Genomic DNA, 13,765 nt, shown 5'->3' on the forward strand with positions numbered 1-13,765 from the left:
AGTACAATACACAGAAATCAGAAATCCTTTGGCGAGCTACTTGGAAGGGGGTGGTGAACTACTAGTAGCTCCCGAGCTACAGGTTGGAGACCCCTGGTCTAGTGTATTCAGATTCCTGACCTAGTCGCTGGAGAGAAATTAAATTAAGTGGAGGCACTATGTTGCGCCAGGTTGGTTTACCATGTGTTCAGAAGAAACTGGCAATTCCAGAGCTGAAATCATCCAAGTGATTCTAGTGAAAGTGTATGGATTTTAAAAACACAGTGGAACACTTCCTGTATTACCACATGACATCACAAGGTAGAACAGAGTGTTTTCTGTTTGAGAGAAGAACTTAGAGAAGAGCTTAAATACGCAGGGTTTTTGTGTTACACGTGTGAAAAATAGTGAAAATAGTTTAATATGATATGATGATAATATGAAGACCTAGTACTCATTTTATTTATGTATTTAGTTGTAAGTAGTAATAATAATATAATATTATTAATCTAACTTGCCTTTTGAACATGCCCATTCGAATCAACGTGGTCATGACTGAACCATCCAGCTCACCCAAAAATCTGCCAGCCTGAAAAAAAAGCACATAAAAAATAATCACTACAATTTCAGAATTTTATAACAAACAGTCTTCAAGGTGGGCTGTGCAACTTTTTGGCTTAGTGGTCCATCACCTGCTTGTTCGTATGGACATGTCATTGCTCTGCCTGGAATGTTCCACAGTATGGCATTAAACGCAAACAAATTAGCTCTACTTTACATTTATTTATTCAATTACAAATGGTTTTACAGCTCAAAAATACAGAGAAAAACAGACACTCTGATCGTGAGTCTGGTTTGGTCTCAGTGAAGATAGAAAGGTTTAATGCCATACTGTGAAACATTCCAGACAAAGCAATCTGAACAAATATCTGAATGGAGAAAAGCATTTGACTGAGCCTCCACCAGAAAAGTTACACAATGCACCTTTAACGTCAGAGGTACTTGAGCTTTGAGAAGAAGAACATGACTACAACCACTATAAAATCAAGGTTAATTTCAGGCGGTGTGGTTGTGTGTGTGTGTGTGTCTGTGTGTGTATGTGTGTGTGTCTGTGTGTGTGTGTGTGTGTGTGTGTGTGTGTGTGTGCGTGTGTGTGTGTAGTGTACTTACATCATTGCGTTGTTTTGAAATGAGGACAAACCCATTATTGTCAATCACGTAGCACTGAATATCCTGCAGAGAAGAGAGGCTCAGAGTGAAAGAGACGAGGCAGCTGCTGTGAATACTGAACTAAAGTTACACTAATCAGGTAATACTTCTGACTTTAGAACAAAGTCGACTAAATCTGGAGAAAGAATTATAACACAGAATTATAACACAGAATTATAACACAGAATTATAACACAGCAGTGCAGACAGTAAATGTCTGAGAAGAAGTTGATTAGAAGCAGTAGTTTTAGTAGTAGCATAGGAAGAAGAAGTACAGGCATTAGTATAACAACACCTGTAGTAGTAGTAGTAGTAGTTAGTAAAGGTATAAGTAGTAGTAGTAAAGGTAGTATTAGTAGTAGTAAAGGTATAAGTAGTAGTAGTAAAGGTAGTATAGTAGTAGTAGTAGTAGTAAAGTATAGTAGTAGTAGTAGGTAGTAGTAGTAGTAGTAGTAAAGGTAGTAGTAGTAGTAGTAGTAGTAGTAGTAGTAGTAGTAGTAAAGGTATAAGTAGTAGTAGTAAAGGTAGTAGTAGTAGTAGTAAAGGTAGTAGTATAAGTAGTAGTAGTAAAGGTAGTAGTAGTAGTAGTAGTAAAGGTAAAGTAGTAGTAGTAGGTAGTAGTAAGTAGTTAGTAGTAGTAGTAGTAGTAGTAGTAGTAATAGTAGTAGTAAAGTAGTAGTAAAGTAGTAGTAGTAGTAGTAAGTAGGTAGTAGTAGTAGTAGTAAAGGTATAAGTAGTAGTAGTAGTAAAGTAGTAGTAGTAGTAGTAGTAAAGGTATAAGTAAAGTAGTAGTAGTAGTAGCAGTTGTTGTAGTAGCTGTAATAGTAGTAGTAGTAAAGGTAGTAGTGGTAATAGTAGTAGAAAAAGGTATAAGTAGTAGTCGTAGTAATAGTAGTAGTTGTTGTTGTAAAGGTGTAAGTAGTAGTAGTAGTAAAGTAGTAGTAGTAAAAGTATTAGTAGTAGTAGTTGTTGTAGTAGCAGTAAAGGTAGTCGTCGTCGTAGTAGTAGAAAAGGTATAAGTAGTAGTAGTAAAAGTAGTAGTAAAGGTAGTAGTAGTAGTAGTAGTAGTAGTTAGTAGTAGTAGTGTAGCTTTAGTAGTAGTAGTAAAGGTAGTAGTGGTAATAGTAGTAGTAAAGGTATAAGTTGTAGTAGTAGTAATAGTAGTAGTTATTGTTGTAAAGGTGTAAGTAGTAGTAGTAGTAGTAGTAAAGATAGTAGTAGTAAAAGTATTAGTAGTAGTAGTTGTTGTAGTAGCAGTAAAGGTAGTTGTAGTAGTAGTAAAGGTAGTAGTAATAGTGGTAGTAGTAAAAGTAGTAGTAAAGGTATAAGTTGTAGTAGTAGGAGTAGTAGTAGTAGTAGTAGTAAAGGCATAAGTAGTAGTAGTAAAGGTAGTAGTAGTAGTAGTAGTAGTAAAGGTATAAGTAGTAGTAGTAAAGGTAGTAGTAATAATAGCATTTGTTGTAGTAGCTGTAATAGTAGTAGTAGTAAAGGTAGTAGTGGTAATAGTAGTAGTAAAGGTATAAGTAGTAGTAGTAGTAGCAATAGTAGTAGTTGTTGTTGTAAAGGTGTAAGTAGTAGTAGAAGTAAAAGTATTAGTAGTAGTAGTTGTTGTAGTAGCAGTAAAGGTCTTAGTAGTAGTAAACTTAGTAGTAATAGTGGTAGTACTAAAGGTATAAGTAGTAGTAGTAGTAGTAGTAGTAAAGGTAGTAGTAAAAGTATTAGGTATTAAGTTAGTACTTCACTGGGAAAATCAGGAGCCACAGGGGGGCGCCAGTCACAAAAACTGTCATTGTGTCCTTAGGCAAGACACTTCACCCACATTGCCTAATATGAAAGTGGTGTGTGTGTGGAGGGGCCGATGGTGCAGATTGGCAGCCTCACTCCTGTCAGTCTGTCCCAGGGCAGCTGTGGCTACAGTAGTAGTTTATCACCACCGAGTGTGGAGTGAATGAATAATGATCTTATTATTATTATTATTAACACTAGTACTATTAGTAGTTGTACTAGAGGTTTTAATTGTAGTAGCATAGGTAATGGAGGTAAGGGTGGTAGTAGTAATAGTCGTAGTATTTAGTAATAGTAGAAGCAGAAGGAGTCTATTAGTAAGAGTACTAGTAGTGGTAGTAATAGTACTTAAAAAAAATAGTACTACAAGACGATTTTGCACAACTACTAGTACTATTAGTAGTGGTAGCAGTAGTATTAGTAGTACTATGAGTAGTAGTAGTACTTACCACACTATCACAGCGTAGTGGACAAAGCCCATCTGCATCCGAGCACTAGAATCACACATCATATTCATTTTTACAAACAAGGAAAAGAACAAAACCAAACCAGGTTCACGTCAGGACTAAACTCAGGCTTAAACCAAAACCAAACATTCACCCAAAGAGGATGTTCGCGCAGACTGAGTGCAGAAAGCGCCGCTGTCTGTGCCGTTAACAGGAAGCTTCAGCGTTAGGTAGCACTGTTGTCAGCACTAAAACAGTTTATCGCTGTGTGATAAAATAAGTTATGATGCTAAATTAGTGAGAGTGATACGTCTTAATGACCCATATGCTTTAAATCAGGTGACTGCGTAAATGACGAGAAGAAATGTCTCAAACTTCAGTAGCCGAACATCCACTCATACCTGATCGATACAACTATCCCCGCCCCCGAGAGAACCTGAAATCTGCTGAAATTAAACAAGACACTGGCATGATACAGACAGGACGGTGGTTCTTTTGGCAGGAGACATGTGCAGTAGAGCGAGAAGTGATGTTGTCTGATAATCCCTCTATATTATGTAAAATGTATGACTTGTTATAATCCTGTTACCTCCTTAAAAACAGACCTGAAGTTGTGTTTTGTTTCATTCACACATCTTTGAGTAACTTTTTATTATTAGTCTGTCTGCATCTCCAAAACTCAAAATGCTCTGTTCCACTTTGTGCGCCAGCTTCCAAATTAAAGGGTGCACTATGTAACTTTTGGTCATTGCTCTACCTGAAATGTTCCACAGTATGACATTAAACACCTCTATCTGACATTTATTAAATGACTGGTTGTTATATAGCTCAAAATTACTTAGAAATACAGGTTACACAAAGCACCTTTAACAGGTTTCTTCAGAAGAGATTGGAATTTCCAGGCCTGAAATTGTTCATATGCTCTCAGTGAAGGTGTATGGAGTTTAAAAACACAGTGGAGCACTTCCTGTATTACCACATGACATCACAAGGTGGAAGTATTTTCAGTTTGAGCACTGCATTTTGTGTTTTAAACATGTGTGAATGAGAAAAAAACACAACTCCAGGTCTGTTTGTGACAGCGAAACAACATCATAACAGATCAGAAATGAACCCTTTAATCACAGTTGTCAAATTTGTCAGAAAAATTGCAAATTCCAACAGATTTTTACATAACTGTTCTGCCCGGAATGAGACTGATCCACCGAGCACATGTCGTCTCTTTGTCAAAGTCTCGCCGTGTTTGTAGGTGGATGTCTGGAGGCATATGTTCTGCTCGGTGTTAGTACAAAGGTGTCAAACTGAAGTGAGAAGTCGTTAGTATCGTTTTGACTTGTGAATGGCACGGTACCTGTTAGTGCAGTGTTAGCATGCTATTTATGTATTTAATTGACGTCTCTAACTGTGTCAAGAGTCTGCGGTGAGCGTTTTCCGTGGTGAGAATTTGCCTTCGCGCGATTCAGCAGGTGTTAGGCTCGGTGTGTTTGGAAACAGAAAATCAAAGAGGAATTATGGGTACTTACATCTGTGTCGTTTGGCTGAAGGACGAAGCAGAGAAGAGGAAAAAGAGAGACAGATTTTAGTCATAAACAAACTCAATTTTTCAGTTTCTAGACTTGAATCTGCCAAAAATGAACATGTTAATTAAAGCCCAACTGTACAAACACAGACTTTGTTGCAGTGAAAGTAAAATTCTAATAAATATTTGTATAAATAGAATTTAGTATTTAGTAGTAGTAGTGCTAGAAGGAGTAGCAGTAGCAGTACCAGCAGTAGAAGTATTAGTACTATAAGTAGTAGCTGAAATGTAGTCGTTGAACTAGCAGCAATATTAGTAGTAGTAATTGAAATGAAATGTAGTAGTAGAAGTAATAGCAGTAGTAGATGCAGTAGGAGCAGCAGTAGTAGTATTAGTATTAGTAGTATTATTAGTAGTAGTTGAAATAAAGTTGTAGAAATAGTATCAGTAGTAAACGTAATAGTAGCAGTAGCAGTAGTAGTAGTAGTATTAGTGGAAATGTAGTCATAGAAGTAGCAGTAACAACAGTAGTAGTATTAGTACTATAAGCAGTAGTTGAAATGTAGTTGTAGAAGTAGTAGCAGTAGCAGATTTAGTAGTAGCAGTAGCAGTAGCAGTAGCAGTAGTAGTAGCAGGAGTAACAGCAGCAGCAGTAGCAGTATTAGTACTATAAGTAGTAGCTGAAATGTAGTTGTAGAAGTAGCAGCAGTATTAGGAGTAGTAATTGAATGTAGTCATAGAAATAATATCAGCAGTAAATGTAGTAGTAGTAGTAGTAGTAGCAGTAACAGCAGCAGTATTATTAGTGGAAGTGTAGTCATAGAAGTGGCAGTAACAGCAGTAGTAGTATTAGTACTATAAGTAGTAGCTGAAATGTAGTCATAGAAGTAGTAGCAGTAGTAGATGTAGTAGTAGCAGTAATAGCAGCAGCAGTATAGTAGTATTAGTTGAAATGTAGTCGTAGAAGTAGTAGCAGTAGTAGATGTAGTAGTAACAGCAGCAGCAGCAGTAGTAGTATTAGTTGAAATGTAGTCATAGAAGTAGTAGTTGTAGTAGTAGTAGTAGTAGTAGTAGTAGGAGTAGTAGCAGAAGCAGCATTGAGTTTAGTAGGAATAGATCTGTTTTTTCCACAGCTGTTCCCCCGTTCATCAAATATTTTACAGCTGAAATGTAGTAGTAGTAATATAAGAAAGTAGACGTAGTCGTTGTAGTTCTTGTTCTTGTAGTAGTACTAGTAGTAGTAGAAGTAGTAGTAGTAGCAGCAGCAGCACCAGCAGTATCTATCATAATAGTAGCAGATTCCCACCTCTGCTTCCCCCGTTCATCAAATATTTTACAGTTGTAGCAGTAGCAGTAGTAATATCAGTAAGTAGTCATAGTCATAGTTGTTGTTGTAGCTGTAGTTGTTGTTCTTGTAGTAGTAGTGGTTGTTGTAATTGTTGTAGTAGTAGTAGTAGTTGTTGTTCTTGTAGTAGTAGTAGTAGTAATTGTTGTAGTAGTAGTAGTTGTTGTTGTTCTTGTAGTAGTAGTAGTTGTTGTAGTTGTACTTGTTGTTCTTGTAGTAGTAGTAGTAGTTGTTGTAGTTGTACTTGTTGTTGTTCTTGTAGTAGTTGTTGTTGTAGTTGTACTTGTTGTTCTTGTAGTAGTAGTAGTTGTTGTTCTTGTAGTAGTAGTAGTAGTAGTAGTTGTTCTTGTAGTAGTAGTAGTTGTAGTTGTACTTGTTGTTGTTCTTGTAGTAGTAGTAGTTGTAGTTGTACTTGTTGTTGTTCTTGTAGTAGTAGTAGTTGTTGTTCTTGTAGTAGTAGTAGTTGTTGTTCTTGTTGTTGTTCTTGTAGTAGTTGTTGTAGTTTTACTTGTTGTTCTTGTAGTAGTAGTAGTAGTTGTTGTAGTTGTACTTGTTGTTTTTCTTGTTGTAGTAGTAGTTGTTGTTCTTGTTGTTGTTCTTGTAGTAGTAGTAGTTGTTGTAGTTGTTCTTGTAGTAGTAGTAGTTGTAATTGTTCTTGTTCATGTTGTTCTTGTTGTTGTTCTAGTTGTAGTTGTAGCTGTAGTAGCAGTAGTAGCAGTAGTAGTAGTAGTAGTAGTAGTAGCAGTAGTAGTAGTAGCAGAAGCAGCATTGATTTTATCAGTAGTAGATCTTTTTCCCACCTCTGTTCCTCTGTTCATCAAATATTTTACAGTTGAAATGTAGCAGTAGTAGCAATATTAGTAAGTAGTAGTAGCAGCAGCACCTTTAGTATCTCTTAGAGTCGTAGCAGATTTTGTTTTCCCACCTCTTCTCCTCCGTTCATCGCACCTCTGCCGGTCCTCACACCTCTGCCCTCTGTGTTAATAGTTATGACCTCTGCGTTACCAAAATGACACTTCTCTTTACGACTCCGCGGCTGCTCCCGATCCCCACACGCTCGCCTCAACTGCTTTTATGGACAATACGTCTCTGAAACCTGCTGTGGCGATATAGAGCGTGTCCAATCTTGAATGGGCCGATCTATCATGGTTTTCCAGCCTATTACAGCTAAACGTCAGTCTTCTTCTACGGCTCCCCATCACCGCCTTCTCCCATAATGCTCCACAATCTGTTTGCGCCGACAGCTCCGTGATGTTTTGCCGTTTTTGTGCGGGAAAAATTGCACGGTCGGATGAAAGACTAAATGTTTCGGGAACGGATCCATACTTTGTTTTTTTTTTTATAAAGCTTGTGGTTGGTTAGGGGCTCGGCTAATGAAGTTTTAAAGGTCAGGAAATCGCTCAGGAAATGTCAAATTAAAAGCAAAGTTGTGGTGTTTAATTTTTAATAATTTGTGGAGCGGTGAGAGCTCTGAGTCATGCAGCCCTTTAGCCCTGAGGGTACAGAAGCAGGTTTTTAATTTAAAACCGGCCGAAACAGATGTGTGTGTGTGTATTTGTGTGTGTTTGTGTTTGTGTGTGTGTGTGTGTGTGTGTGAGGATGCCCCTGCAGGTTTAAGTACCACTCTGTATATGAGGTTTCAAAATAGTGAAAAGGTGTTTCTGCGATTGATGATTTAAAACAAAATATTAACTTAGCTTTGAAACTCCCAAGATTGGTTATAAATTAGGGTTAACAAACAAAAAAGAAAAAGAAAAAGGAAAGAAAAACAAATCTGAATTTAAAGGATGATCGGGGTTATTATTACTGTTATTATCTTTTTGTATTTTTATTTACTTTTTATTTTTTGTATAGACCTTTTAACGACGGTCGAAAGTGTAGCGATGTAGGGTAAACGTCACTTGTGTTAATGCTTTTCTATGGCAAAATATTTGTGGAAATGTCTTGCGTATTTTCCACCAGCTTCATAAATCTGCCCCATCACCAAATCTTCAACCAACAAGGTCGACAAAGGACATATTCTGTCCATGAAGAATTTATCCACAACTATCAAGGTAAGAAAGATGAAAACGTAAAGGGTGAACTACGACGAGCATTAGTGAACTACTCCTGAGCAAAACTAACATTAACTTGTAACTTGTGAACTCAGACTGATTCTAAAATTAAAATTAAAAATCTATTTCAAGATGTAGATATTGGTATAAACAGAGATTTGTGCAGTTAAAAAAAAAAAAAAAATTTAGAAATTAATTAATTATGATCTGTAATGAATTAATCTAATTAATCTCTTTTTAAATCTCACCAAAAAATTGCTGAGAAAAGCCTTCAACTTGAGGTATTTTCATTTGAATTCATTATTACATTATTTTCATACTATCATTAATGTTTTTATATAAGTATCATCATTATTATTACTGTTACTAATCTGCATAAATAAACTTAACTTTACAACATATAAACCATCACCGCTCTAGAGCCACATCAGCCGTTTGACATTATAATGTGTTTAATGTAGATTTGTGCAAGTCTCACAGAAACGAAACTAAAAACCGCATGGCTAATTTGCATAAACTAAGTGAAGAAAAGAAAAGAAAAAAAAAAGCTCTTTTGCACTGATGCGGTTCAACTTCTGTTGGACTAAAGGACATGACTCAGTGGAATATGAGTGTTCTCTCTGTGACAGAGGATGTTGATGATGAAGGTGAGTCTGTTCTGTGTCTGTGTCGTGATGTTTTCAGAGATCAGACATGTGCAGGTTTATCGCAAATGCGGCGGGAACAGGAATGAAAATTACAATTCTTTGCAGGAGCGAGCGGAGCAGGACTGCACAGTGCGGGAGTGAGACTGTGTCCCAACAACACATAAAAATTGATTTTATAATAAGGCAACTCGCATATAGAAACAGTAAAGTTAGAGATTATAAATAAGATTAACGCAATTAAAAAACATAACACGCTAAATATGACTGTAATTAATTAATCGCAATTAACGCGATAATTTTGACACCCCTAGTTTAAATGTTAGACATGTAATCTGTGAACGTCTGTAGCATTCAACCTGCACAAATCTCTCAAATCTTTTACTTTATTTATTTTATTTCATTGTGCGTATATGGTTTATTCTAAGATTATGATTTGTACAGTAAATGTTATCTTGAAGCTTAAAAACTAAAGTCTAAAAATAGTTAAATATATTACATCTTTTTGAATGTTCAGTACTTTTTGACAGTGTTTGTTTGTTAATGCTTGTATTGTGTCACCATGGGAACTCCTAAACATTTCATCATTAGAGGTACATGTAGAACACCCCCAGCGTGATGCCATGGCAAAGTATAGAAGAAATGTCTGTTAATGCGGTTGATGTTAGAAATACAGCTTGATATTATTATTATATTATTATATAATCAGGCCTTTATCTTTGAACGCACTGACAGGATTGATCCATATTGAGACTTTTTACATTTTAATAGATTTTCAGGAGCCTGTGATCAATAAGAGTGTTCGTGGTGCTGTTTAGGTGTTTGATTTTCGTCAATAAGGTGGTAGTAACTAACTAAAAAAAACTGTTGGCTAATGGTAAGATAGTTTGACTGTAATTTTATTTGTAAGAGACTAGTTGAACAGCACAAATCACTCTTTCAGTTCAGAAAAGTCAGCTCTTTTTGGTCAGACTGTGTTAAAGGTTGTATAGAGGATTTTTTTAAGGGAAGAGAAATACAGCGACTGTCCTTGTGCGCATTCAGAATTACTGTTGAAGTTTCCTGTCTAGAAGTAATTCAGCGACTGACGCGTCAGTTTTTAGACCCTTCGTCTGCTTCGGTCGCACCATCGCTGGACGAGATCTCCAAGAATCACCTCAGTTTGGCTTTGCTCCTTTTTCTCTTCTCTTCTTCTTTCAGCGACCTCAAAAACGGACTTTCTTTTGCGGCGAACCGGTCGTGGATTCTCGTCCGCCGTCGCGACAAACTTTGTGCGAAATGCGAGGAAGCGACAGTTCGAAAAAGCCTCTAACGAGTCAGTTACACTAGGGAGTTTGACTGACAACCTAACAGCCAATAAAAAATGAGGGAGCCTCGTTTTCTATTGGCTGATGTTTATCTGGCCTCAACATGTCCACAGTTGATAGATTTTCGTTCTTTTTTTTTTTGGTCATCATAATTACAAAGCTGCTGCGTCTCTGTAATGGTATTTTAATCTTTCACTGACAGTTTGAAACAAAAAAAAAATCCTCCATACAACCTTTAAAATAAAACTCAGATTAAGTCTAAATTGAGTAGAGTGACCAGATGTCCCTATTTATCCGGGACAGTCCAAGTTTTGAGCTCTGTGTCCCCTGTGTCCCATCAGATTTATACAAACCAATGATTTGTTCCAGTTTTATACAAGAAATGTCCCAGGTGTCCCTATTTTTGAGCCAATCTCATTCCTGCCAACAAGTAAAGAGACACATAAATTGTCATTGTTTGTGGTAAAATACAGAAAAGCTGCTTAAAAATGACCAAAACACAAAGAAAATATGACTATACTGTCTCACATTAGGGCTGAGTGCATAGCAATTTCCCTTAATTACGGACTCGTGTTTTATTATTACTAGGGATGTAACGATATCCAAATCTCACGATACAATATTTTCACGATATACATCTCACGGTACGATATTTATTGCAATATTTGTGGAGGTAAACAAAATTGTGAATATGCTACTTACTCTGTTAACAATGGTTCTGTTGTAATATGAAGAATTACGATTTAAAAGTGTTATTAATGTTAAGACACCAAAGGATCATGGTCTATGTAGTTCCCTCAGTTTTTCTTTTGTTTGGCTATTGCTGCACCATAAAAATTAATTTAAGTAGAGACTTGTAGTTCGATATATTGTGACAGTCCACGATATTATTTTGAGACTTTTGACCAGACTTGAGTCACTATTTTTAGGACTTGAGACTTGATAAAATGGACTAAGACTTGGGCCTCGACTTGGACTTGAAGGTCAGTGACTTGGGACTTGACTTGGACTTGAGAAGCACTTTTAAATCTGAAGTCTTTCTATTTTGACCATAATAATTCACACTAAGATCTTGTCAAAACATAATATACTATGATTTTTTAAGTACAATTTATCTTAAAAATCATATAGGTTTAAAACTTGAAATGACTTGAAGCTCAAAGCAGATGACTTGGACTTGACTTGGACTTACGGGCCAGTGACTCAAGACTCAACTTGGATTTGCCTCTTTTTGACGTGGGACTTGACTTGAACTTGACTTGGACTCTTGGAAGACTCAAGACTTTGATTTGCTCTTTTTGACGTGGGACTTGACTTGAACTTGAGGTCAAAGACTTGAGACTTACTTGCAAAACAACGACTTGGTCCCACCTCTGCTTTTGACAATATAACATCACGATATTTCGGTTATTTTTACATCCCTAAGTATTACCAACCAACCCAAACCAACCACCAATGTCCCAGTTTTTTATTTTGAAAATCTGGTCACCCTAAAGCTGAGTAATAGATATCAGAGACGTGCTTTCATTTAGCGTCAGGCCCCCAGGAATATTGATGACACGAGCCGGAAAGTATCAATATTATAAAAGCAGCTGTACGTTGGCCCTGAGTCAAAAACATGGCGGTTTGTAAACACCTCTTTATCTTGTGAATCTTCGGTTCAGCTCAGCGCTCCTCTCGGCTCCTCGGCTCCTCAGGCAGAGACAGACTCACGCCATATTTTTACACCGGCGCGTCTCCAGAAGATTTAACAGCACATTTAACAGTGAAAACACCTGTCTCTGAGTCTAACACCTCACCGGGCTTTTTATACTCTCTTCCACTACCTCATGTTTTAATACAACTGTAAAACTAACAGGCTCCAAATAGACACGCCGTCATATCAGGTTTCAGTGTTACGGGTGTAGTGAGAAGAAATTGTTTAAAATTATTCACAGTGTAAAAAAAAAAATGTATAAAGGCCAAGCTGATCTGTTTTTAAAGCTCCTTCATTATGTAAAATTGACTCATGTGAAGCTTTAGTCATCAAAAACAGACCAGGAGTTGTATTTTGTTTCATTTACTCATATTTGGGTAACTCTTTCTTATTAGTTTGTCTACATCGCCAAAGCTCAAAATGCTCTGTTCATGAAGTGGTAGTTTTCAAGTTAACAGCTACCTTTTACTTTTAGTTTAGTAGAGAACGGCTAAAATCATCCAAATGATTCTACTGAAGGTGTATCAATCCCCAGAGTCGAGCTCAAGATTCTCCTTTAGCCCGGTGAAGTACTTCTGGTGGCTCTGGGCCGATTGAGCGTGTGCAGTAGTGTCTTTTCTCCCACGGGCACACGCCAATGCACACGAGCGCAAACACGAAGTGCGGACTTGTGTATCCTTGCTTTGACCAATCAGAGCGAGAGGAGCAGAACAGAGCTGGATCGATTATAAAGCGTTTTTTAAGACAACTGAAGGATTTTGAGCTGAGAAAAAGTTTATGATCGAAAAATAGGTAAAAATCGCCACAAAATTCAACATTTTTGAAAGCTGTAGGTGCCCTGTCAGACGAACACGAGCAATTTGTGATTACATTTCACTCTATGAGAAAAATCCTTTCTCAGCCCAGGGGATTTTTTTCGCTGAAGGACCAAGGAGTGTCACTACGTCAAATGGAGGCAGCAAGAAGCAGCAAAACCCTCCAGTTATTTTAATAGATCCATGAGATTTATGGAGTTCAAAACACAGTGGAGCACTTCCTGTATTACCGCATGACATCACAAGGTGGAACAGAGCGTTTTTAATTTAAGAGCTCAGCCTAAATATTCAGGGTTTGTGTGTTAAACATGTGAATGAAACAAAACGCAACTCCAGGTCTGTTTGTGATGAGGAAACAACATTATAACATAACATAATATAGATCAGAAAATAGTGTAATATGGGTGTTTTAAAAAAAATAATAATAATACTAATAATGTGCTTGTTAGCAATACAAAATGCTTTCCAGAGGCATAATAAAAACAAAATTTAAATATTAGAACAATAAAAAATATACAGTGCAATACAGAAGACAATTATACTGTAGGAACACAGTAGCCTATTTAGTGTAAATAAGTTAGAATCATCAATAAAATTAGTTGAATGCTAATTTATAAAAATGGGTCTTAAGTTTGGTTAGTGGGGCGGCAGTAGCTCAGTTGGTAAGAGCGTTTGTCCACTGATCTGGAGGTCGGCGGTAGAGCCCTGCACTCCTGCGGGCCTGACGCAGCGCAGGACACATTTTGAATACTTATTGTGTTCGCGGGTGGGAGCAGGACTGCACAATGTGGGAGCAGGCAGGTGGGATGATAAACTAAATATGAGTGTAAAGTAAAATATACAATTGGTTAATGTATGCCTATTATACATAATTTGTGCTGGATATTTTATTTGGCATTAATAAAAACATTTTAAGACCTTGCGGACATGGTCTAATCTCGCGCAAATTTTAACCTTCTTGGTGTT

The 13,765-nt window shown here is 36.9% G+C and overlaps 1 protein-coding gene across 1 annotated transcript in view; it reads right to left on the minus strand.

The window, feature by feature from the left end:
* The window catches only part of cacna2d4a (calcium channel, voltage-dependent, alpha 2/delta subunit 4a), a 305,574-nt gene that overhangs the window by 15,593 nt on the left and 276,216 nt on the right, over positions 1-13,765 (minus strand). Inside the window, exons 29-32 of the mRNA XM_055154037.1 lie at positions 4,943-4,957; positions 3,423-3,467; positions 1,150-1,212; positions 498-568 (exon numbers count right to left, since the gene is read on the minus strand). Coding sequence (XP_055010012.1) covers positions 498-568; positions 1,150-1,212; positions 3,423-3,467; positions 4,943-4,957 — 194 coding nt within the window. The remainder of the gene's footprint in view (positions 1-497; positions 569-1,149; positions 1,213-3,422; positions 3,468-4,942; positions 4,958-13,765) is intronic.

The sequence above is a fragment of the Boleophthalmus pectinirostris genome, unplaced genomic scaffold (genome assembly GCF_026225935.1).
Source record: "Boleophthalmus pectinirostris isolate CB_2022bp ecotype Guang Dong unplaced genomic scaffold, ASM2622593v1 HiC_scaffold_18, whole genome shotgun sequence".
In the NCBI taxonomy this organism is placed as follows: Eukaryota; Metazoa; Chordata; class Actinopteri; order Gobiiformes; family Gobiidae; genus Boleophthalmus; species Boleophthalmus pectinirostris.